Below are 23,597 nucleotides of genomic sequence, written 5' to 3' on the forward strand. Positions count from 1 at the left end.
ATAAATTATATAAAAAAAGAAAAAACACAAGTTGAATATCTTTAATCACTTATTTTACAAAAAACTGTAATAAAACATGATCTATATATACAAAGAGTACTAATATTGGGCAATAAAAAGCAAACATCACATGCTATACATATTGAACTATTTTATTCAACCTGTACTTACTGTTTTGTTGCTTGCCTGTTCATTCAGCCCAGTTGCACTAAAAAGGGTGGAATTTAATGTTTTTTTCATGATCTAGTTTGGGCAAACACTTTTCGAATTTTAATTGAGATGTAGAATAAAGTTATTTTGATAAATATCACTATTTTAGGCTTTGATTTGGTTATTTTTCCTAACAGAAGTTTTAGTAAAATAGGCTTAAATCAAGTTTTTAAAAATTTTATTTTCCAGGTTATCGGCCACGTTTTGTCCACACCCGGCAGACCAGGTCTCTGTCTGTGGAGTTTGAAGGTCAGATATATGACATCGACCTTCAGGCAGACGATCAGTCAGCTGTCCGCCGCCGTGTCATCTCAAAGCGCCACTACAACCCAGAGGACCCCGAGTTCAATTTGGGGTCGGATGACGGTTCGGAGGAAATGCTGGCCGATGATACTAATGCTGTGGGATACCCCAACTCTGTGAAAGTTACCCACAAGTGAGAAGCCAGCCTCTCTTCAGTGTCTCAAAATTGACTTCCTATGCATATATACTGTATGTCTGTCAAAAGAACAGTGTATGACAGCTTTTCCTGCATCTATTTCAGGTGTTATATCTTGATGAATGACAGCGTGCATTGCGAAAGAGAAATCTACCAGTCCTCCAGAGCTTGGAAAGACCATAAGAGCTACGTGGATCAGGAGGTTAGAAGCCTGCCACACAAAACACGTCTTCTCCAGTGGTCAAGGATTTGTCATACATGATCAAAGTTAACTCATCATATATATGTTGTTGTATATTTAATTCCAGATTGAAGCACTTCAAGATAAAATCAAAAACCTGCGAGAAGTAAGAGGCCACCTCAAGAGGACACGTCCAGATGAGTGTGACTGTGGAAAGAGGAGGTTAGTCATTCTCATTCACATTCCACCTCACACATATGTGTATCTCTTTCATGTTATTTCCACCCAGAATGCAAGTTATTTATAGCTTGTTTTAGGCTTGATGCAAAGCCCTATTGGAGTCCACTTTAAAAAAAAGTTTTACTGCCTGGTCCTTAGTCTCTGTCTCTGTTTATAAAACCAGCTATTTTAGCAAAGGAGGCAGAAACAAAGCAGAGAGATTGAAGAACAGGAATGATCAACTCCATCCATTTAAGTGAGTTCCCCTTTAATTACGGGTTTGCCCCATTTAGCGTCAACCCTTATTAATTAACACTGACCATCAACTCATCAAGTGTGAAACTATCTTATGATATTAGTTGACTGTTCATGGTTGCTGCATGGTCACTGCATGTCAGAATTAAACACAAAGCTTACCTTTGTTTAGATAACTAGATTAGCATGTGTGTGTTTTGAATGTGATCATGTTTGTATGGACATTTTCATTCAGTATTCAGTATTTGCTCCCTGAATGGAGTTTAAATGACCAAGCAGATGCATGTCCAGGGATCTATTTTATGTGCGTGTGTCTGGAAGTGATTGACTCGCATGGGAAGATAGAATGACTCAACAGTGGGAAAATCAGTCAATCCCTCAAACACAGTGATCAGCTTGCACCGGGAAACATTGGAAACAGATTACGGCAATACAAAGCAGCTGCTCTTTTGCAGCGCCTGTTCTGTGTTCAGGCCGGGAGGAAGAGGGGACAGTGGCTAGAATGTCATCCCAGAGAAAATTAGACCTAGTAGGAGCTTAAACATGAAAGTAAACAGACTGTCGTATCCTGGCATCGGAGATGCCTTCTGGAAGTCCCCTCCAGATCCTCCACCACTGTGGTTCCTGGCATTAGAGAGGGTAGGGCTGATGTCATCTTTGCAGCAACACTGTTTTGTAATTCTCTCACGTTTCTGCCCACAGGGAGGCAGCGCAGGAAATGGACGGGAAGGTTCAGTTGTACAATGAGATCCGGAGAAGGAAGAAGGAAAGGAAGGAGAAGAAGAGGCAGAGAAAGGGAGACGACTGCAGTCTGCCCGGCCTCACCTGCTTCACACATAACAATGACCACTGGCAGACTGCTCCTCTCTGGACATGTATGTATATTGGCTTCAAGCTCTTTTATAATGCGACACAATTTAATATAAGAAGCTCTTAAATTTTCCTCGCCCTGTTTTTAAGGTTCAAAGTTATTGGTCTTTGTATTGATCATGTGTGACGTTTCCCAACTCTCTCGGCTGGCTATACAGCCTGTAGACTGTACATTCACATAATAATCAACATGATGGCCAATCATGTTCTGTCACAAGCATTTAACTCCCCTTGGTGTCATTAATAAATGGTATTTTCTGAAAATTCCACATAGTACCTTATAATCAAGAAAAACTGTCTCTAAAGCAGCTATTACAGGGAACATGCTTTCCTCTAGAGCATTGAGCAAATGTGAAAATTAATGATCTGTTAGCTCTGCCAAGATATTTGTCAGTAGTTGCTGAAGAGTGACTACAATTGCAATGATTCTGTCTAGTGGGTGGATTCTGTGCATGCACCAGTTCCAACAACAACACCTACTGGTGCCTGAGAACCATCAACGAGAGCCACAACACCTTGTTCTGTGAGTTCTCCACTGGCTTCCTGGAGTACTTTGACCTCAACAGTGACCCCTACCAGGTGGGTGAACATCAGCTGTGTCTCTCTGTTCTCTCTCTCTCTCTCTCTCTCTCTCTCTCTCTCTCTGTCTCTCTGTCTCTCTCTCTCGCTCTCTCTCTCTGTCTCTCTGTCTCTCTCTCTCTGTCTCTCTCTCTCTCTCTCTCTCTAAGTAAATCTGAAGGTTTTTATGTGACAATAGAAACATTGAATTTCAATATTTTCATGTGACTGCTAAATTTCTGTGTTTGTTGTACCTGTGCAGCTGACCAACGCGGTGTATTCAGTGGATCGGGACGTACTGAACTCTCTCCATGCCCAGCTGATGGAGATGAGGAGTTGTCAAGGTTACAAGCAGTGTAACCCTCGCCCAAAAGGCTTGGACACAGGTAAAAACGCTTTTTTCAGCCTGTTTTTTTGTTCCCTACCTACCTGTCCTGAAACAGATGGACATATGGAGTGTTACACTGGGTTAGTGGTTGCTGTTATGCCAAAAAGGACTGAAACAGATTTTGCACACAGAAGAATTAGAGTGAAGTTGAGAGCTGGACCAGTTAATGTGTTGGAAAAAAAACTTAAATTTAATTCAGTTAAGTTAAAAGAACACTGCTAACTTGATGGTAGAACTGATATTTCAGTCTAGTCTTCTGCTGTGTTTCGGATCTGTTTCAGTCTCAAGTGGTGTGTGTGTTTGCACATATCTGCATGCTGCATGTGTTTGGGGATGATCCACTCAGTGATGTATGCTGAAATTTCAGGTGGAGGTCAAGGAAATTCGTCATTTGTTGATGTTTGTTGAAAAGTTTTGTTCACGATGACACACACATGCACACACACCCAGACCTCTCTTTCTCAGCCCAGGACCTTCCAAGTACTTTTTCAATTAAAAATAAGGCCATGTCACAGTTGAAAGTCCTGGCCATCATCCCTGGTGTGACTCAGAGTGTTAGAGATATTATTTTGGAGGATGCTGTCATCACGGCAGTTGAGGCTGTCATTTTATTTGGGCTTGTCATGCATCACTGCCATAATCAGCCACAATGTATTTTTTACTACTACCACATGGTCCAAGCATCCTTACTGAGCAGACATCCCAGCAGCGGAGGTGGTTAATAAGTAATGCCACAGTGACCGAAGCCTATAAGGCCGAACTGCAGCGTTCGTGTGTGGCACAAACTGGCTACGTTGTTTATGTCCTGAGGATAAAAACTTAATGTCTGTAATTACCAGCTGGAGAGTGGAGCACTGGAGCGGCCAAGCTGCTCTGAGAAAACTGATTGTGTTTCAGTGCTGGCATGGCAGACTTGTCAAAACGGTGCCAACGCATGTCACATAGCAGCCTAAAATCTCTTACTTGTACTGGCTGCCCTCGCTCTGGGACGATGCCAGCTCCCTGAACCAATGAAATTGCTGTTGTGGTTACATCAAGTGATGTTTTTGTTGGAGGAATAGATTATTAAAGTTTAACTTTCTTGTGAAATGGATCTAGCAGTTACTTGCATCTACTTACTGTGTGACTTCACCATCACGATCACCTGACTGGATAACCCTGTGTGTTCTGCTTTGAAAGGGAAACCCCTGTTGAACTCTACACTTCACAAAGCACTCAATCTTCATCTCTCCATCCAGACCAATCGTATGACCTTTTCCAACTTTTCCTCCATTCAAATCTCCTTTCTCCTCCTTCCTCCCCTCCTCATTCTGATCATCCAATAATTGCATTTCTCCATAGGGAGTAGCAGCTGTGCATGAAGAAATCTTCAATGTGAATGATCGATTTATTTCCCTTCCCATATCTCCCTGAATCAAAGCATTAACAATCGATTGCTTTTATTTTTCCGATCAGGAGGTAAAGATGGAGGAAGCTATGAGCCACACAGGTATCCACCAATTTTTGTTTCTCTTCAGTGGCTTTTTTCTTTTAACACCTGCATGGGCCGAATTGCCTCATTCCCACTAATACATCCATCCGTGGAGTTGCTGGTGCTTAATCTGTGGCTGCATGCTGGGGACATGCTAACCAATCATAACAGATTTTTTTTTCTCATCAAAGCAGCTTGATTTGTTGTCACCTCTGTGCACACAGTCTGTCTTCACTTTTATCTGCAGCTTTAACATACAAACAGCAGTTCAGATATTCTCTTTGACGCATATTTTCACACCTTTTGCTTGAGAACGCAACATTTGTAGCAGTTGCTCACGTAAAAATACAAGTTGATTCTTTATAGCTATTTTTATGATAGCATGGCTAAATATAAACTGAGAAGTCAAATATGGAGGTGCTGAATATGTGCTTCTACTTGAGAGCCAACTGAGCATCAAGTGCATGTGAATGACAATGCACGATACTGTATCATCCCACCTCATGCATCATATTCTACATGAAAGCTTAAAGGGGGAGTTAGACATTTTGGGTAATAAGTTCATTTGCTTTCTTGCAGAGAGTCAGAAGATTAATACCACTCTCACATCTGTATGTGAAATATGAAGCTCAACCCAGCAGCTGGTTAGCTTACTAGCTAATTAATTACAGGGTTCCTATACCTTCTTAATCTAATTCAAGGATTTGAATCAAATCTAATTCCAGGCCCAGCACCCCACACAGCATAGCAGCAACAGCGATGAAACTGCAGGAGATACACATTCAGAGTCAGCCTATTTATAAACATTAAGTTAAAAAATATATACAGTCATGGAAAAAATCATAGCCATTTTCCATGGTTTTCTTGTTAATAGCCAAAATCATTCACAAGAAAACCATGGAAATGGCTAGATATCAGCTCTTAAATTAAACTCTTGTGAGTTTTTTGTTGTTGTTATCATTATATTTGTCCAAACAAATGTACATTTAGTTGTACCAGGCATTAAAATAAACAAGAACTTTCAGTCTATTTTTAAAAAACTTTCAAGGCCCTTTTTTTTCCCCTCAAATTCATAGACTAGGGATTTCAAGTGGAAACCCTGTAATAAACACATAAACTGTACATTTGCATCTTTATGCAAAGCTAAGCAAATTGTCTCCTGGCTGCAGCTTCAAACATGTTTGTTACAGACAGATATATGACAGTGGTATAAATCTTCTCACCTCACTCTCAGAAAGAAAACAAATTTCCCCAAAAGATGTCAAACTACTCCTTTAATATCACCCTCCATGCTATGCCAAATAAACCCTCATCATCACATTAGTGTTCCAGTGTAGCATGACATCCACATAGCTAGTGGTAGAGTGGACACTTGAGTTGCAGCGACCTCTCTGTCCTCCCACTGACCTTTGCCCTTTTGACCTCTGTTTCTGGCACCTGCTTACCAGGCAACAGCAGCATCGAAAATGGTCAAAGAGGAGACCAAGCCTCTCCTTCCTGTGAGTCCTGGAGCGTATGTCCAACCATCTCCATTCTCTAGCTGTAGTAGTTACACGAAAGCTGATCTCACAAGCAAAGCCAACCTAAAGTGGCACTGATGCTTCTTTTCCTCAGTTTTTACTTGCAGACATCAAAGCGAGCCCAACTCTGCCTTTTTACTGCAATTTTCTTTTATTTGCTTCTTTTTCTGATAGTATTTTGAATCCTTTTTTTTTTCTGGGGCTATGCCATTCAGCAACAAGCTCATTTTCTATTTTATTTTCTCCTGAGCATCTTCTTGTTTTATTCATCACATTTTTGTTTGCTCTGCTGTTAAGTTCTTTTGTTCCAGGTTGCCTGACTTTGCATTTCACTCCAGTGCAGGCCTATCATTAACTATGCCACTCCATTTTTTTTATGTGCAGCTCCGTATGTTAGTCTATTATGATGAATTGTTTAATATTTTTCTTTTCAGTCCGTCATTCTATTGTGAATTTTTAAGGCAGCATGTGTTTGCACTACTCATGGCTTGAGCTTAGTGTGGGTGCTGTGTTTGTCTAGTTTATCTAATGCTGCTTTGATGTGTGGATGTGAATTTGTCTCTGTGTGTGTGTGTGTGTGTGTGTGTGTGTGTGTGTCTGTGTGTCTGTGTGTCTGTGTGTCTGTGTGTGTGTGTCTGTGTGTGTGTGTGTGTGTGTGTGTGTGTGTTGCTTGGGGCTTCAGACCCTGTCTGGCAGCTTTAGTGAGAGCCGGAGGCTGGGCATGACTGCATGGTGTCTGAGTGAACTTCTTTTTACTCCAGATCCTCACAGTGTTGTGTTTCTCTGTTCGGCAGCACACAGCCAGTATGGGACGGACGACAGGGTTAAGCTCCCCAACTTGACGGACGAGGAGGTGAACTGGCAGGGACTGGAGGATCTGTATAGCATAAACGAAAGCCTTTATGAATGTAGGCCTGACTACAGCCCCAGCCCAGACAACTGGGTGAACTTCCAGAAGGATGTAGATAATATGTTTGCACTGCAACACGTTTTTAAACTCAACCGAACCCTTGACGACACCACCCTGCCAGAGCTGGGCTCCGGGGCCGGGGGTGGAGGCCTTGAAGAGGGCAGCGGAGAAGAGTCGGCCTCAGCCAGCGACGTCTGGCCGGGCCAGTCCGCAGAGGCTCGCCTCACCACCCCCGCCCCCAGCAAAACGCCATCAGCACCACCCACTCCCAGGCCCACACTGGAGAGGAAACTGGAATCTGTTGTCAACGACCTTCCAGAGAGACTCATAAGCAGACCTGGGGCGTCTGTGATGTCAGCGTCACCTGTGACGGGATTACCATTGGGTCCGAGAAGAGACTGGGTCGCCCTCCGCAGCGAAAAGTGGGCGCAGCAGCTGGAGGAGCTAGAAGGAGGAATGTTCAGCGGGAACGGACTGACAGAGCTGGAGACGCGGCACGACAACCTGCTGCGTGCTCACAACAGCCTGCAGGCCCAGCTGGAGCGCGGCCCGGGCCACGGAGACGCAGCCAGCCCTCAGGGTCTTGGCTTGGACCTCGAAGAAGAGGAGGACATTTTCCAGGCCCAAGGCTACCTCCCTTTCTCCCCACAGACGTTGAGGCCCAAGGTGCAGGCCAGCACCACCGGGAGCCCCCCCACCTCACAGACTAGCAGCCCACAGAGCGTGGGGTTGGTACTGCAGGCCCTGCCCCTCACCTTGGACTACGAGGGCAGCGGCTCTCTGCCTCAGCCCTCCAATCAGACCCTCTGAGGCAGACGCATGCGCCGGCCAGCCAGCCAATGAGCTGCTGGTCGCCACAGAGACACAGAGACAGTGATTGGGAGATGAGCTTGCCAAGAGAAATGGCAAGTAATGCCACCTCAGTCAGTCAGAGTTGTATTATGAGTATTAAAGTTATTGTTTATTTTTTTACAGGTGCCTACATTTATTAGTAAACAGTGTTATGTTTTTTTTTTTTCAAATATATATTTAGAAAAGAAAAAGCCTTAATGCAGCTAAACTTAACTGTTGGGATTAAAAATGATTAATTCCATATGGATAACACCATTGATGTTTTTAATATATGTTTTTATGAAAAACAAGTGTGAGTGGTGAAACCATTTGAACATCTGAATGAATAGTTAGCATTAGTCAGCTTTAGGTACGCTCCAGTCTTTAAAGGATCCGTGGATCATAAATCAGTCACATCACAACAGCACCCACTCACTATCTAACGGCTCAATCTGACCCCAAAATGCACTTTTCCTGAACTTTTCCACTTGAGGACCCTGTGTGTGGATATATAATTTTCTCAAATTGTAAAATTAGATTTTAAAAAAAATAGATTATAACTGACTACTTTTTACAACTAAGAACTGGATTGTCACTTCTGAAAAAGTTACAGAATCAACAAATAAACAGCAGTTAAAATAATATTCCCCATCTTACCATATGACATTAATAGTAGTAGAAAGTTTGGACAATCACAGGACAGTTTTAACAGCCAGTTTGTGCCCAAATACTAGGTTCAGTATGATGAGAAGAAATGCCACATTTGTTCTGTTTTGTCTAGTCTTAAAATATGTTACAGGCATAGTTTGGGTAATATCTAACAGTAGAGCTGTGCATTTTTTATGTCACACCAAAAAACACACTCATAAAAATGAGGAGACATGCTAACAAGTTGTTAGTTGAATGTTTTCTTTTCTTTTTTTCCATTATATATATGTGCATATGCATTTATTGTGCTCCTTGTAGTATTTTTTTTAATCATACTAAATTTGGCTTTGGGCACATTTAACTGTTTTTTTTTTTTTACTGGGTTTTTTTCTAAGCCAAAGGACATTCACTTACGGGCATAAATGAGTTACTGAGTTTTAGCTCGCTGTTTCCCGATTGGTTGCACGTCCGTCACTATTCTGAGCATTTTATTTTATATAAAATGATCCTTAATAATCACAAGCAAATGCTGACACAATCACTGTGGGTGAGAACTTGTTCATTGTGTAACTTCTTTTTTGATAACTTCACCAATTCCTCATGTGGTGTAGTGCTTTTGATAATCCTGAGTATATAGTGTTGCACGTGGCCAATTCATTACGAATGTAACTGTGTAGTCCTTACAACTGGTTATGACATCAGGCTCTGTTCCAGCTTTATCTCTGACAGTGTAGTCGGTAAAATACTAAGCTTAGTATTTCAATGTTTAACCTTTCTGCCTGTAATTCATCTCTGCTGTTAAGTGAGATGTACCTTCTGGTTAGAAACTGGTTCTGCAAAAACCTGCTGCTGTCTTTTTCTCTCTTGACAGTGTGTATGTGTACAAGTGTTAGAACAACTCTGGTTTCAGAAAAGCCATGAAGCTGTTAAGAAATAAACCCAGTCAACCTTCAAAGTGATGTCTGGTCTGTAAGTGTTTTCGCCCTCCCCCCCACACACGCACACACACAACACTTTGCAATAATTCACTCAGCCCAGGTGATTTTTTGTGTTTTTTTAATGACAAATATCAAGTATTCAAGGCATTTGTAAACCAAATGTTCACAAACATCAATTAGACTTCTGCTCCTGAGGAACAAAAGCGATAAGAGCTCGACTTTCAGAATACAGCTTCTGTTCTGTTCAGAAAATTCACTTTCGGTTCAAATACTGATGAAAGGAAAACGTGTTAAAGCAAATCTACAGTCAACCTGAAGTCGTCTGAGTCAGTAGTAGTCCAGGCGTTTGAACAGCAGGACTCTGAATAACAAGTAGTGTGTGTACAGTACAGTTCAGTAAGCAGACATCCCTGCATTTACTGTGTCTAATGATCTGTGTGGCATAATTGTATGATTCTCTACTCTTCTTTAAGAAGAGGATTTTAATCTATTTAGACATATAGTAACAAGCAGATTTGGTATTTTATCAGAAGTTTTTCATAAGCAGCTATAAGGTTAATTGAATGCAAAAAATATTTATTTATTAAATGACTCAGCGGTGATCACGTTTGGCTTTCCAGTCACAAACACCTGATCAATAATCCTTTTGAGACTATGATAAATAAGGAGCCCTAGAGAGAGTAGAGAATCATTACAGATGGAAGAAGGGCATTCTGGGTAGCATTACTTCTGCATTTAAATGATCTTGATTGTTCACTTCACAGAAAACAAAAATACATTGCAACCCAACTCCCTCCCCACATGATTAATTCAGCCCTTCCCATGTAAATAATACTGTTCAGGCACCGTGACAAAAATCCACCGTTTAAGTTTTTTTTTTTTTGTAGCTTTAAGTCTTTTTTATCTTTTTAACTACAATGTCATTGGTTAGTTCATAAATATGCTTCTACCTATGTGTGAGCTCTATAATACGCTTCATTTGCTTTGTCAATATTTACACGATGATCACTTATGAATATGTAATTTGAGGTACTAAGTCACGATAATACTAAAATTAGTCACTGCCATTACAATTTGATAATCTTTACCTGGCAGATTACCACGGATCTTGGCCAAAAATGTTAACTTTTAAAATGTATTCACTGCATTATATCCTCCATTCCTCTGCAAATGTATTGACTAAAATGAAGTTGTGCTGATAATATAAAATACATAACTTTAACCAAAAAGTCATAAAATGTGGTTTTCAGAACAAGAACAAACCTTTTTTTATTTAAACATGGAAAAGGCCATATTACCACCTCTTCCAATCATTTTCAAAGAGTTTAATCCATAAGACACTTAAGAAAATAACACGAGTAAAAGAAAATTTAACTGTCCTTGTAAATCATGGCATCAAATGTTAAGACTTCACCACCAAACAAGCAGGCCAAATGTTTAAATTTGATCCAGTCACGTGGCCTGTGGAAGGTGTGTCTTTGGGAAACTGGAGTGCTAAATTCAGTGCAGTGATTAACTTTAATAATTAACCTTTTACCCAAGAATTTAATGATACAGTAGGTCTGACAAACAGCAACATTCACTGGCCTTCACACAATCATCTCTCTGTCCACTAGAGGGCCCCACACACCCAGGAACTGAATAATCAACATGTGATCACTCTGGCTGATAAAAGGGGGTTCATTGTTTCACATGCTTGCTGCACTACTTTCTTTAAAGCCTAGACTACGAGATAACTACTATGTACATCTGATGACCTTTAGAATGGAGAAGCCATTACAATACAAAGCCAAAATGATGCATTCCTTTCATTAGTTGCTGATTGTTTGCAGTAGATTAGATACAAATCATTTTTACTTTGAAGATGTTTAAAAGTGAATCAAATGTGTCGCCACATTCTTTCAAATCTCCATCGCCTTTAAAGTACAATCACATCTTTTTGGACATACAGTAGCTTCAGCACATGGTCAGAGATGAGATACCTTTCTTATTCCTTTCTCCTGTTTGCCATGTGGCTTAATTATTACACATTAATCATAAAGTAGTGTGATGAAATACAGATCTCACGGAAGTCGTGAAACACTGTACCGTTGGTGCTCGTCGACTTTAAGCTACATGGTCGCTTTGCAGATGCGAGGAGCTTCCTCTGCCTCGGTGACGGCTGTTCCCGAACACACAAGCTGAGGGCAACAAAGCAGAATGTTGTCGCTTGACTGAGAGGACAGTGACTGGCTTTTTCGGTAGCTAGCATTTACACCCTGGTAGCTAGCATTGTATACTGGACTGGCCAAGACAGCCTGAGAGGCACTGTTACGAAAAAGGAGGAGAGGATTAAAAAAAATCCCACTTTTGTCAATTGTTATGATCCAGACAGGAGAACAGGTGGAATGGCTCAAATACAAGAGGTTGCTGATATGTTCACAGCCCGGACTGGAAGGGGAAAGTGGGAGCCGACAACATGTATGAATTGAGCAGGAAAGAAGAAGAAAGAGGTATAGATGTAGAATACAGAGGGAGCTGTACATTTGATCTTGCATAGTACAGGTTTGTCAGTTGTGCTTTAGAGGCTGTTGATGATGACTCATCTGTCTGTACAGAGATTTTAATGCCCTGCCCTTTAACAGTAGCACCATGTGATGTCTTTACATCGTCCGGAACTTCGAGTGGAGGTCTGACCTTCGCTGTGGATGCTGTGTGTGGCTGCAGCTGATGATATGCTCAGAATAAAACAACATCCGTCAGTCTCCTGTTATTATAAACAACAATGAGCAGCCCTTTAAATATGGTGGGCGCAGCTGTGTCTCTGCCTGTCAGTCCTACAGCAGCTGTGGAGCCCCGCCTGGCGTCTGATTGGTGTAAAGCAGACACTGTGTGGTGCGGAAACAGAAACAGGAAGGCACGTGTCACGATGGACCCCGGAGGGAGGCTTGGAGCTCTCTCAGACATGGGCGGAGCCTCTGTGGTGATGTGGCAGCAGGATGGGCGGGGTTATTGCTTTGAGAGCGTTGCCGGGGCAGCTGAGGCTGCTGTGTCCGCGGTTGAGCAGCAGGGCGGCGGGCGGGTCGGGCCGAGGCGGGATGAAAACCGGGCAGGAGCGGGTGCGTGCGTGGCTTTTGTGGCCTCCGGCGTGGCAGATCAGCTCGCTGACGGTGCCCAGCGGAGGCAGGTGCTGGCGCCAGCGCTCGGCTCGGTCCTCTTTGTGCTTGATCGAGTACCAGGTGAGGAAGATGAAGATGAAGCCGACAAACTTGAGGCTGGCGGCCAGGCCGAAGTAGACGAATCGGAACGAGGTGACGTCGTACTCCCAGCAGGAACCGTGCACGCCGCAGTCCTGCTGCCACAGCATGCAGGTGGTGTCGATCACAGCACCAAAGTAGATGGGCGTGGGGATGTAGGCTGAGGGAGGAGAGAGAAGTGGTGATCAATACTTAAAGACCAGAACTGTGTCCCAATTCCAAACTGCAAAGTTTTTTGTCAAACAGTTTCGACTACAATATACTTTCATATCTTAAATGTTATATGTTTCAGAAAACTTTAAAAAACTTTTAGATTGAGTTAACCCCAATAGTTGATAAACATACCGTTGATTTTTGAGTGGGATGTTGATGTACACATTTGCATCACAATATATTGCACAATGCAAACAGAAAAACTTTTAAAATTTGCACTTTAACCCATAAAACCCAGACTCAGTTATCCTTAAAGGAAAGTTATGGGGGATATACCACAGACCAAGTGGACCACATAGAACACATTTATGATGTTTTTTTCAAAAACACTATCCCTAAATGTCAAAGATCTGTAATGTGACACATACGTTTCATTGGGCATTTATAGTATTTGTTTATAATATTTATGTTTATAATATTTATTTTAAAATAAAAAATAGACACATTTTCTGTTTACAGAAACACAAATGTGTCTTTTTCTTTGCATCTCCACAACATTTATTAATATAGTGCTGTTTAACAATAAATTATTTTTCAGATTTGTTTTTAAGTAACAAAATAATAATAAATCAATAATAAATAAAAAACATTTTTTATTTTTATTTTATTTTATTTTTGTTTGCATCTCCATAACATATATCAAAATTGTGACTTATTTGTTCAGGAAATATGGTCAGAACAAGTTAAATGCAATACAGGACACCCTATTAGCGGATTACAATTGTTTAATGGGTTAAAATTTAGCCTCGTAACAAAAAATAAGCTTTTTGAAATTAGCTACTTTTTCACATATCTGTTTCCAGTCACAGCCACATTTTGGAGGAGTCACTTCTTGTCACATTCACATGACCACCACACCAGGGAGTTGAGTATGTGTCTCTTAGGGATTTAATGAGTTAAGGTGAAGCATAAAGCTGAATATGGGAGATTCTAGAAGATATAAAGTGTTTGTTACACGGTGTCACCATGGGTTCTTATGGGTTAAAACTAAGTTTGTGTTTTGCAAAGCAAAGGCAGTTTGTCTGACATATGTTAGCACACATATTGTATTATTTCCTGTTAATACAACACAGTAAAACACGTCTGATTATGATCATTGGTATGTCATGAAACTGGGATACAGAATTAGATTGACTGTATTGTAAAATCATTGTTCTACCACTAGGTGGCACCATTTCATGCAGATCAAAAGCAGGTCTGATCCTTGAATGTAAGTCAATGGAAGTGGATGAAATATTAGAAACACTTATTTTAAAAATAATGAATCACATGATGGCCTCAAATATTGAATTATTATTTACAGGTGAGTCAGCACCTTTCTAGTAGTCAGTACATTTTTTAATGGAACGTGGTACAGGATTGCATCAGACTGTTAACTGTAACAAGCTGTACGCAAAAATCATGAAGTCAAATTTAATAACATTTTTCAGGCCTTTTTTTAAGACCATTTAAAATAATTTACAAACTTCACTGCCACATTTAGTTCTAACCAGCTAAATGTCATAGTATGGTACATCATTAAAAAAAAAAGTGTGAGATTTCCTGACCCATATTCACGGTGAGGATGGTAAAGGACCCAAAACAACATTAAATGGCTAAAATTTGAGTGGTTGAACATTAAGATTTACTGCTACTATGTATGTAAATGTTTCTTGAAGTCATCAGAAACTCAGAGGGAAACAACTACTATTAAAGACCAATCTATGAAAACAATATGGAAATAGAGGGAAACAGAAGAGTTTGGCTGTGCCATTGGATGTCACAACAGTCAGTCCTTCTGTTTGATGGCTTGCAACCATAAACGTTTCTGTCTAGCCTTAAAGGGTGTCTTTGACGAAAATAATCGATATGATAGAATGCCATTTTTTTTTTTTTTTTTTTACTTTTTCTGTTCTGACATCCAACAGTCTGAACAGATATATGGTGGTTGGGTTTTTTTTGCTATTTTTGGACAAACTATACTACCACACGTATCAACAGACTATAATTGACCCATTTCTTTAATTTTTTGGCATTTTAAAATCTGATCATTTTTGACAAGAATCGACATGCTATAGTATGACTTTTGTTCAGTTTTTCGACATCCCATAATATGGCGTTTTGTCATTTCTGGCCATATTTTGCTCTAATATGTATCAACAGACTTGACAAAAGATTTTTTAGAGGGTCAATTTTGGACTTCCCATAATATGGTCTTTTATCGCTATTTTTGGACAAATTGTACTACTACATATATCAACAGTGTATAATTGGACTATTTCTACCATTTTTAGGCATTCTAAAATTTGACAATTTTTGACAAAAAAAGTTATAGTATGACTTTTTTCTGAGGGGGTCATTTTTGGACATTCAATAATAAAAATGGCCCGATTGTAGTCTTTTGATACATTTTATAGCACAATGTTTCCAAAACTGACAGAAAAACACGATATTATATGATGTGCAAAACATTTTCAAAAACTTCATACTGTGCCGAAAAAGGTCACAAAACTTTGAAAAAGTGTGTTTGTGCTAAAATGCCTGAAAACGCTTACATTGAGTACGCTGATCATTGTAATAGTATAGGTTGTCCAAAATAATAAGAAAAACACAACATTATAGTGTATCCAAAAAACAATCCTATAGTATGTCGAAAGAATTTTTTTTAAATGGTCAAAGTATAATTTGTCTAAAAATGCCTAAAAACGCTTAAGAATACTATGCTTATTATGGTCATAGCTTAGTTTGTCAAAAAATGACTAATAAACACCATAATATATTATGTCCCAAAAAAAACGTGTCAGAATAGTATGTTGATCATGGTACTAGTGTTGTTTGTCAAAAATATAAAATAAACACCATATTGGGAAAAAATTGATAAAAAATATACAAAATAAACACCATATTTCAGTATTTTAAAATTATGGTTTAAGAGAAGTAATAGGACAGCTTTATGTTCACACAGCCACACGAAGCAGATCTGAGGCATGTAAGGGCAGAGCTTACTAACCCTGAGGGCAGTTACACACCCATCAGGAGGAAGGTTCACAGAGGTCCTACAGCGCTGCATTCCTGCTCACTCAGAGATAATTAGACGTGATTGGTTGAACATTTTTAACTGCTCAGGTGGGTGTTTCCTTTCCAATTATTGACAAATTAATTGCAAATATATCACCCTAACTAAAGGACACCCTTTGTGCTTGATGAAAATCTTTTGAACTTTAACATCTACTCTTTATTAACAAAGTAGATCAAGAGAAAAGGCCTTATATTGTTTCAACCCGATTGACAGGGTCACAAAACACTCAGTGTGTGGTTCTAATAGGTTTATCTTTCATCATAGTGCAAATATTAACTTACCGAGAGTTCGGAGCAAGACAAACTGCATCCCAAGAGCAAAAGGCCTCTCCTGTTCATCAACAGACCTGAGAAAGAGCAAGCAAACGATACAGATTTCCACATAAAAGCTTGTAAGTGAACATAAAATAACACAGCAGATTGACGGAGTGGACACAAAAAGACAATAATTTGCAGAAGCTGTCCCTTACCTGAGTGTGACGATGATGGCGGAGGGCTGGGCACAGGCGGTGATGAGAGTGACGATGAAGAGGAATATGAGGAAAGGGATTAAGGTGTTGCAGGTGCGGTCGCACTTCCCCGACACAGCGTAGCCGTTCTCGTTCAGGTAGGTTTTAACGATGACCAGCTGGAGCTGGTTGACCTGGCCACCGGAGGACGGAGTGATGACCTGTCTGCTCTGCACACAGCCGCAGTCTGTGTAGTTCCTAATCTGTTGTCAGAGCGGAGAGTGGGATTTACTCATGAGGTTTCTCTTTTGGAGCTGACTAGAATCTAAAGTTAATCACAGTAAAAGATTTTGCATGTGAAAAATCAGATGTAAATTTAGACACACAGACAGACTGGGTGGCACCAGCGCAAGTTACACATCTCCTTTCCTCACGCTGTTTTAACTTCCTATCTGACGTTGTGGAGTTTGGGACTTTCTGTACTTCCAGAGCTCTGGGAGGAGAATACGCAGAGGACAGGTCTTTGTGTATCCATTCATGATTAGTGTGTCCTTTCTCTGAAATCACTTTAATCACTCCTTTTTTATTCTACTTCATGTATAAATGACTACATAGCAATTATTTCTGAGACAGGAAAACAATAAGGTAAGGGTGTAGCGGGGACATTGTGTGTGTGTGTGTGTGTGTGTGTGTTCTCACCCCAGTGCTATCATTGCCCACTGTGCTGCATCCAGCCAGACAAGGGTTGAAATATGTAATGCCGTCAGAGCCGCAGACTGGAGCATACTCATGGATCCTGCAGCCACAGTTCACGTTGCAACTGCCCGTCAGGTTCCTGTGGGTCATCGTCAGGGTCGGACTGCACAGAGGGACACAAAAGACATTGGTTATTAGATGATATTAGTGCAGGGCCTACATGCTTCTTTGTAACTCTTGTTTTTCTTTGCCTATCGCAACCTATTGGACATTAAAATGCATTGACAAGATTGCTTTCCTTTTTTTATTTCGCACTTTGGCCCTTGCTGACACAGCATTACTGTGGAAATGCATCTCCAGAGCCAGGGGACTTGGCCATTCAACTATCTGTAGGGGCATTTATTCATTTTCAACACATTAATGCATCTAGGTTAGTCTCAGTGCAACCTCTTATACAAGTGTGGCCCTGCTGGGAGAGTCGCATGCCATTTAGCTGCAGAAAAAGTTATGGCGCTGTATGTCGCATTTAAGACCACATTTCCCATAAAACTCAATGCTTCCTGCTGCAGAGAGGATAATACTTCATGTCCCCACGGCATCACTCCATGAACCTTTGTTTCAGCAGGAAAAAAGAGCCAAACAGCCACTAAAAAAATCATAAATGCTATGTATTATTGGCAAAATATGAGTAATTTCCGTTCATTGCAGCTTTGCATTGCTTCATAAGAGGCAAAATGTAGCGTGGAAGCTGAAAGAGGCTTCCAATCTTCTTGGCTACTGTAGTCTATGTGTCCTATTATTATTCGTCTGCAGCACATAATCCTTTTAATTTTCTTTAATCTAGCCCTCCACCAGCCTGTGTGATATGTGATGATAGAAGGACAGAGGAGAGTGGGTGAGGAAGTGACACCTCCAGTGACTCCAGAGGCAGTGTGGGAACAGGCGCTTTAAGCCAAACAGGACTTTGGCTCCGTCTAAACGGCGAGCAGTGAAGCGAGTCCGGGGTTTTCTCTACGAAGCTTTGCTCTAAACCCTGCGGAACAGCCAGGGACGGGCCCTAACAACACATCAGTCTCACAGTGACGCTGTAGCACACACAAAACCAAAACTGACAGTGCATTTCTATCTGAAGGTTTGTATTTTGATAATGTGTTAAAAATGCCTAAAAATGTAATTATTTTTATGTGCCTTCTTTAAATCAGTGGACCATCATCTTTCACCATAAAGAGAAACTCACCCTCATTTTGTTGCAGGGGAAGCAGATTTGGGCCTGTCCTGACATAACAGTGTCACATTCCAGACACTGTGTGTGAAGGAGAGAGAGTGTGTGTGTGTTTGCACGCACATAAAAAAAGGCATCAGCCCTGCTGTAGTCAGAGGCTCACTGCACTGATTGCACATGTCCTTTTTCCCCAGACTAAACCCCGGCCTTCCCTGAACCCTCCAGATGTTGTGTCGCTGTTGGCCGGCTGCACTGTATAAAACCCAAACAGAGAGCCAAGAGAGCGAGTGGCTCGGTGCAATTGAGCAATGTAGACACTGAACAGGGAGAATGATGTCAAGAATGTGGAGGTTTTTTGCAGGATAAATCATAGGCATGAGCAAGAAACAGTCACCAGACTCGTCCTCCAAAAAAACAGCACAGTAGCAACCTTACCCAGAGAGGGAGACTCCTACAAAAACAAAAAATCAAAATAAGAGATATAAAACAATTTATCTCACAAGCCATCAACTGCATGGAATGCAGGTTAATTAAATGGTCACTTGCACTTTTTTATTCTTCAAATTTTGATTGTACTGTTACTGGTGTTTTGATAGTGACATTATGATATATATATACTTTTACTTTTACAAACGATGACCCTGATCACCCTGTTCAGATACTTCTGTGAATAATGCTTCACAATAAAGATATATTCAAAACAAATTTGATTTTACTGTTGGCTGTTTATTCTGTCTCAATGTGAACTAATGTTTTTTTGTGAATATGCTGTGGTCTTCATTTGTGTTTAATGTGGACTTTATGTTGTCTTTATGTCTGAATCAGTGGACCAAAAAAATTTCCATGTGTGTGATAATAAAGTTGACTTGAATCTGAGTTTATCAAGATTTTTTTAATAGAGAAGGTGAGTTATGCGGATTCTGATCATTGGACGGATTCATTTTCAAAATGAACTTGTAATACCATTTCAGATATCCAAAAATCCTGCATAAATTGACCTCTTGCCTCTGAAAAAGTTGAGAACCTTTAGAGTCTGTCATGTCAATTGGTCGCCAGCCGGTCAGCGGGGGGAGAGCCACGTCTAGACTTGTGTGTAAGTGCAGACAAGTGACACAAAGGGTGGGCTTGGGCTAAACATTCCTCATGTGGGTGCTACCGGTGACTAGTGACCAGTGCTGTTCATAATGAGGTGCCCTACCGGCTCACACGTCTTGTTGACCCTTCTATAAACACTGGCTTAAACAAAGGCTGCAGTTATTAATGGGTCAGCTACGGGGCTTTGAAGAGCCCACTATTTGGCAAATAATCACCATGATTAACTTAGTTATGTGAAAGGCAAATTTCACAGAGGCTTAGCAGTTTCACCTTTGTGTGTTCAGTGTTTAGTGAACTTTGAGAGGATGCAGTTGGTTGGTCCCTAAGTAGGGTTTGTGCATCTTTTTGAACATCATATTCAAGTAGTCAGGCATTTTCAAGCCTTTTTAAAGGTGCATTTCAAGCTTTTCCAGTATTTACAGTTTATTGGTTTTACTTGTTTGTCACATTAAATTAGATATTATTGTGTTATTAACCAAAATGATGTTCGTGATAGCCATCTACAAAAGACTGACTTTAAACAACAAAGTTGCATGCTCAAAAAGATGTCGCCTTTTGCACTTTGCATCCGACATAACCTACATTTCAGGCACTTTCATTAAATTGGAAACAACACATTAAAATGTAAGTGTTCAAGGGTTTACAGCACCCACAGGAACCTTGTCTAATACAGGCCCAGTTCCAAAGAATTTGGGATGCAGTGTAAAAAAATGTTTAAAATGCAAAAATATAAAGTTTGAACATTAACCTCTTAAAACCCATCTGCCCGGGTAGGTTTAGGGGTAGTGGAATGGTTAGGATTGGACCAAAAACCATCTTATAACAGAACATGTACGACAGTTTGTAGTGAACAGTATGAAAAGATGGGATATTTTTAAAAAAAAGTAGATATTAGTAATATTATTGTCTTTTCCATCATCCAAGGTCACTTCGTGCATGCTGCCCCTACGCCTCTATACCAGTGTGTTTATGCCCGTGTGTGCCAACAGACTCTGTATTTCTGTCCGCGGGGGCTGACACATCGGATGACTGTTTTGTTAACTGTGCAGTCTGTCTGCTGATGTGGTGTCGAGCAGCGGCTTCAGAAATAGAGGTGGCAGAGTGATTCAACAGAGCCACGAGAGCAATGCCAGTGTTACTAATTAATCATTCGCACTCCAACACAACACATGAGGATGATAGGAGCAGTGACAGCACGCTAGGCCCACACCTTCTTCAAGTATGTGTGGATTTCAGATATGATGTCACATGCAGACAATTGGTTTAAAATAAGCAGTTAAGAAAATGTAAACGTGGTTCCCAAGATTTAAACTGTGTACAGCCAGGGGAAAATAGCTTACAAAGCAGTACATTGTGTCCTTACCCGGTGGTGTAAGGTATGTTGATGCCTCCTAAATTAATGCTCTCACAGCCCACTATGAAGAGTGTGGAGAAGCAGAGCAGAGACACGCCGCTGCAGATCATGGCCAGCTTGGCTGACTCTCTGGCTCCGAGCTTCAGCTTCTTGATGATGTAGCCCCCCAGTACGATGCCCACCCCGGCACTGGGTACGATGATCACACCTGTGAGAGAGATCAGGGGAAAGGAGAGGGGGAAAAACTTCAGAAGTGTTGCAAACGACACAGAAATAGAGCAGCTAATTTGTGACAAGCACATTTTTTAACACTGAATTAATTACTGCAGATCATGACTGGCTGAGTGCACTAAACATCTGATCTTAAGTATTTCCATCAGGCACACTAACACGAATAAAGTGAACATGTGATGGTTTTATGGGAAAGCTTGTGTGGTGTCTTGTTCGACACGGTTGCTTGAAAAAGAAACATCAATCTCAATGTGTCTTCCGCCTGTTATCCCAAGAATAAATAACTTCAAAGAAAACTGAAAAAAAGGGATCAGAATGGGCTTTTCAATGTGACCAGGCTACACTGTGGGCTACCAGTGAGTCATCTCAGACTATGGCAGCACAGAGCACGTGTTCTCAGTCCACTAGAGCTGGTCTAATTGACAGCTTGAAGAAAGGCAAAGCTGGCTGCTGGCAGGATGGACCGGGTGGAAAGTGTCACATCGTGCAGGAGTTAAGGCCCGGGGAGGCTGCACATGGCAGCCCTCTAGCCCAGCCACAGGCACTCGTGGTCGTGTAACGAGCAAGACGGGGTCATCCGGCGGGGGTGGAGGGTCGTCAAAGACAGAGGATCAGCTGAGAAGTGATCCAAGTACACACAAATGTCATCTGGCTTCTTCCTCTCTGTATGTGTGTAACAGAGATAAAAAACGTGTCTCTTTGAGCACGCTCAGTGAGAGCTAGGCAACAGACAGCTGTGGCATAACATTATCCTTTAAGTGCATGTTTATGTGCTAAAACCTTGTGCTTTCTGCAGGATTAAGCATCATATCACAGATATATAAGGCACACACATACTATACTGTATTTTTTAATGCTACATGAATGACATACATACCCATTTCATCTGGATTAACAGTCATTTGATAAATGTGTGCATGTTGGTCATAATCTATTAAAGAGATCCGACATCAAAGAAGCCGCGACTCTCGTGACAAACCCTTGAGCCGCTTACAATTGTAAACTGAAGCTAGTACAGCAGAGACTGAAAAGAAAAAGTTCTTGGACTCAAAGAAAAAGAGAAAAATAATAAGAATGGAAAGTGTATATTGGAAAAGGAACAGTGGGTGACATTAATAGAGAAATAGTCAGAGGGCAGCATGGGGGAAACTGCAGCTGAGGGAGGCGTATGTGATATGTTACAGTGCTATTTCTGTAGCAACATCTAATGAGCATGTAGCAGTGGCGGATCTTTAACAGGGCATGACACACACTCATCGAGGTGGTAATTTGCGAGATTTGCATTTATCTTATTTTGACATCTTTTGTGTCTACACTGCTGTTCTAATAGCTGACTTCCTACAGATTAGTCGGCATTCAGTAAAACAAAGCTATTATGTTTTTCTTTATATACTGTTCCTTTGACTTGTCAGCCACTGTGGCTAATGCTGTTAATTTTATGTTCCTATTTATTTTTCTATTTCTATTTCTAGCAAAACACTGTTGGTGCTGCCAGAAACATAAAGCAGACTGACTTGGCACCTCACATATACAGTAAAAACAGTATAAAAGCTTTGATGAACAGAACCACACAATGTTTAATTCACTGGCAATTTGGGCTGGGCTCCTTTAGCTGGTTCCATTTAGGATCTTGTGAAAAGTTGGTTTAATTAGACCTTTTTGGGTCACCTGGAAGCAGGGAAAACAAGCTGTAAACACAGCATTGATGTATCCTCTTATCTCCTTTTAAGTTGATACGGTGAACTTGTTTGCATACTTTTGCTTATTTACACAACTAGCATTCAAAAGCTACATTAGCATTCATTTGAAGTCATGTTTATGGCTACTAATGAATGTAAGTCCAACATTCACTTTCTTTATAGTTGTTTTTTTCTCTCTGGTAACTCCTTAGGGAAATATCAGGCACTTTAGCTGCTAAATGCTACACTATGTTCACATTGCTAACTTCTTGTCTGTTTGCTTTTTGGAGATGGTGCATGGCACTACTTTCTGCCTGCTGCATCTGAAAGTTGGGGACTCTGAACCAGATAGCAAAGTTGTGGATGTTAAAACCAAAATGAGGAGCTGGCATTATAAAGCTCTGCAGAGCTGAGGGAAACTGCAAAGTCAGGGCAATAACTAACAGTGTGATCATGTGACTCGTCTGATTACTGATAAAATATTCCCTGTATCAGCATTAAGCTCCAAGTTTAACAAGTTTGATCCATTTTTACCTAAAAAATAATGACAGTGCCATCAAAATGATGCCTGTGAACGTCAATAACACTCTGATCAGCCTTTGTGTTTCTTTGTTTACTGCTAATTAGGGATCATGATAACATAACTTACCTAAACATATCTTTTTTTAGGAAGCAAAGAGTAATGGATAGATTATCAATTGTAAGTAGAAATTGAGATTAATAGCAGATATTTGAAAATGCAATTCCAAATTTTCTCTTGTAGTTTTTATTCACTGAATGCCATTTTTGTTCTACATTTTTGTTCTTAAATTATTATTTGGTTTAGGTTTATTAACTATTGTCACTCGATATCACCGTTTCTGTGAAAACACCACAAAAGCCTTTCTAGTTTTCTGTTCATTGTTAAAAAAAACGTCCCTCACAATC

The 23,597-nt window shown here is 40.6% G+C and overlaps 2 protein-coding genes across 6 annotated transcripts in view; one reads left to right on the top strand and one right to left on the bottom strand.

Moving 5' to 3' along the window:
• sulf1 (sulfatase 1) overlaps positions 1–8,034 on the top strand; it is an 83,649-nt gene extending 75,615 nt beyond the window's left edge. For 3 of the 4 annotated variants that reach the window (XM_059326656.1, XM_059326657.1, XM_059326658.1), the window contains 8 exons: positions 400–646; positions 755–851; positions 958–1,052; positions 1,234–1,305; positions 2,007–2,179; positions 2,611–2,753; positions 2,995–3,118; positions 6,906–8,034. In XM_059326656.1, coding sequence (XP_059182639.1) covers positions 400–646; positions 755–851; positions 958–1,052; positions 1,234–1,305; positions 2,007–2,179; positions 2,611–2,753; positions 2,995–3,118; positions 6,906–7,831 — 1,877 coding nt within the window. In that variant the 3' untranslated portion in view covers positions 7,832–8,034. The remainder of the gene's footprint in view (positions 1–399; positions 647–754; positions 852–957; positions 1,053–1,233; positions 1,306–2,006; positions 2,180–2,610; positions 2,754–2,994; positions 3,119–6,905) is intronic. The other variant, XM_059326659.1, reaches the window with a different exon arrangement.
• Positions 8,035–9,539: 1,505 nt separating this feature from the next.
• The window catches only part of LOC131961774 (solute carrier organic anion transporter family member 5A1), a 45,357-nt gene continuing 31,299 nt past the window's right edge, over positions 9,540–23,597 (bottom strand). For both annotated transcript variants that reach the window (XM_059326661.1, XM_059326660.1), the window contains exons 6-10: positions 20,770–20,968; positions 17,093–17,252; positions 16,415–16,656; positions 16,227–16,291; positions 9,540–12,834 (exon numbers count right to left, since the gene is read on the bottom strand). In XM_059326661.1, the coding sequence (XP_059182644.1) occupies positions 12,377–12,834; positions 16,227–16,291; positions 16,415–16,656; positions 17,093–17,252; positions 20,770–20,968 (1,124 nt within the window). In that variant the 3' untranslated portion in view covers positions 9,540–12,376. The remainder of the gene's footprint in view (positions 12,835–16,226; positions 16,292–16,414; positions 16,657–17,092; positions 17,253–20,769; positions 20,969–23,597) is intronic.

The sequence above is a fragment of the Centropristis striata genome, chromosome 23 (assembly GCF_030273125.1).
Source record: "Centropristis striata isolate RG_2023a ecotype Rhode Island chromosome 23, C.striata_1.0, whole genome shotgun sequence".
In the NCBI taxonomy this organism is placed as follows: domain Eukaryota; kingdom Metazoa; phylum Chordata; class Actinopteri; order Perciformes; family Serranidae; genus Centropristis; species Centropristis striata.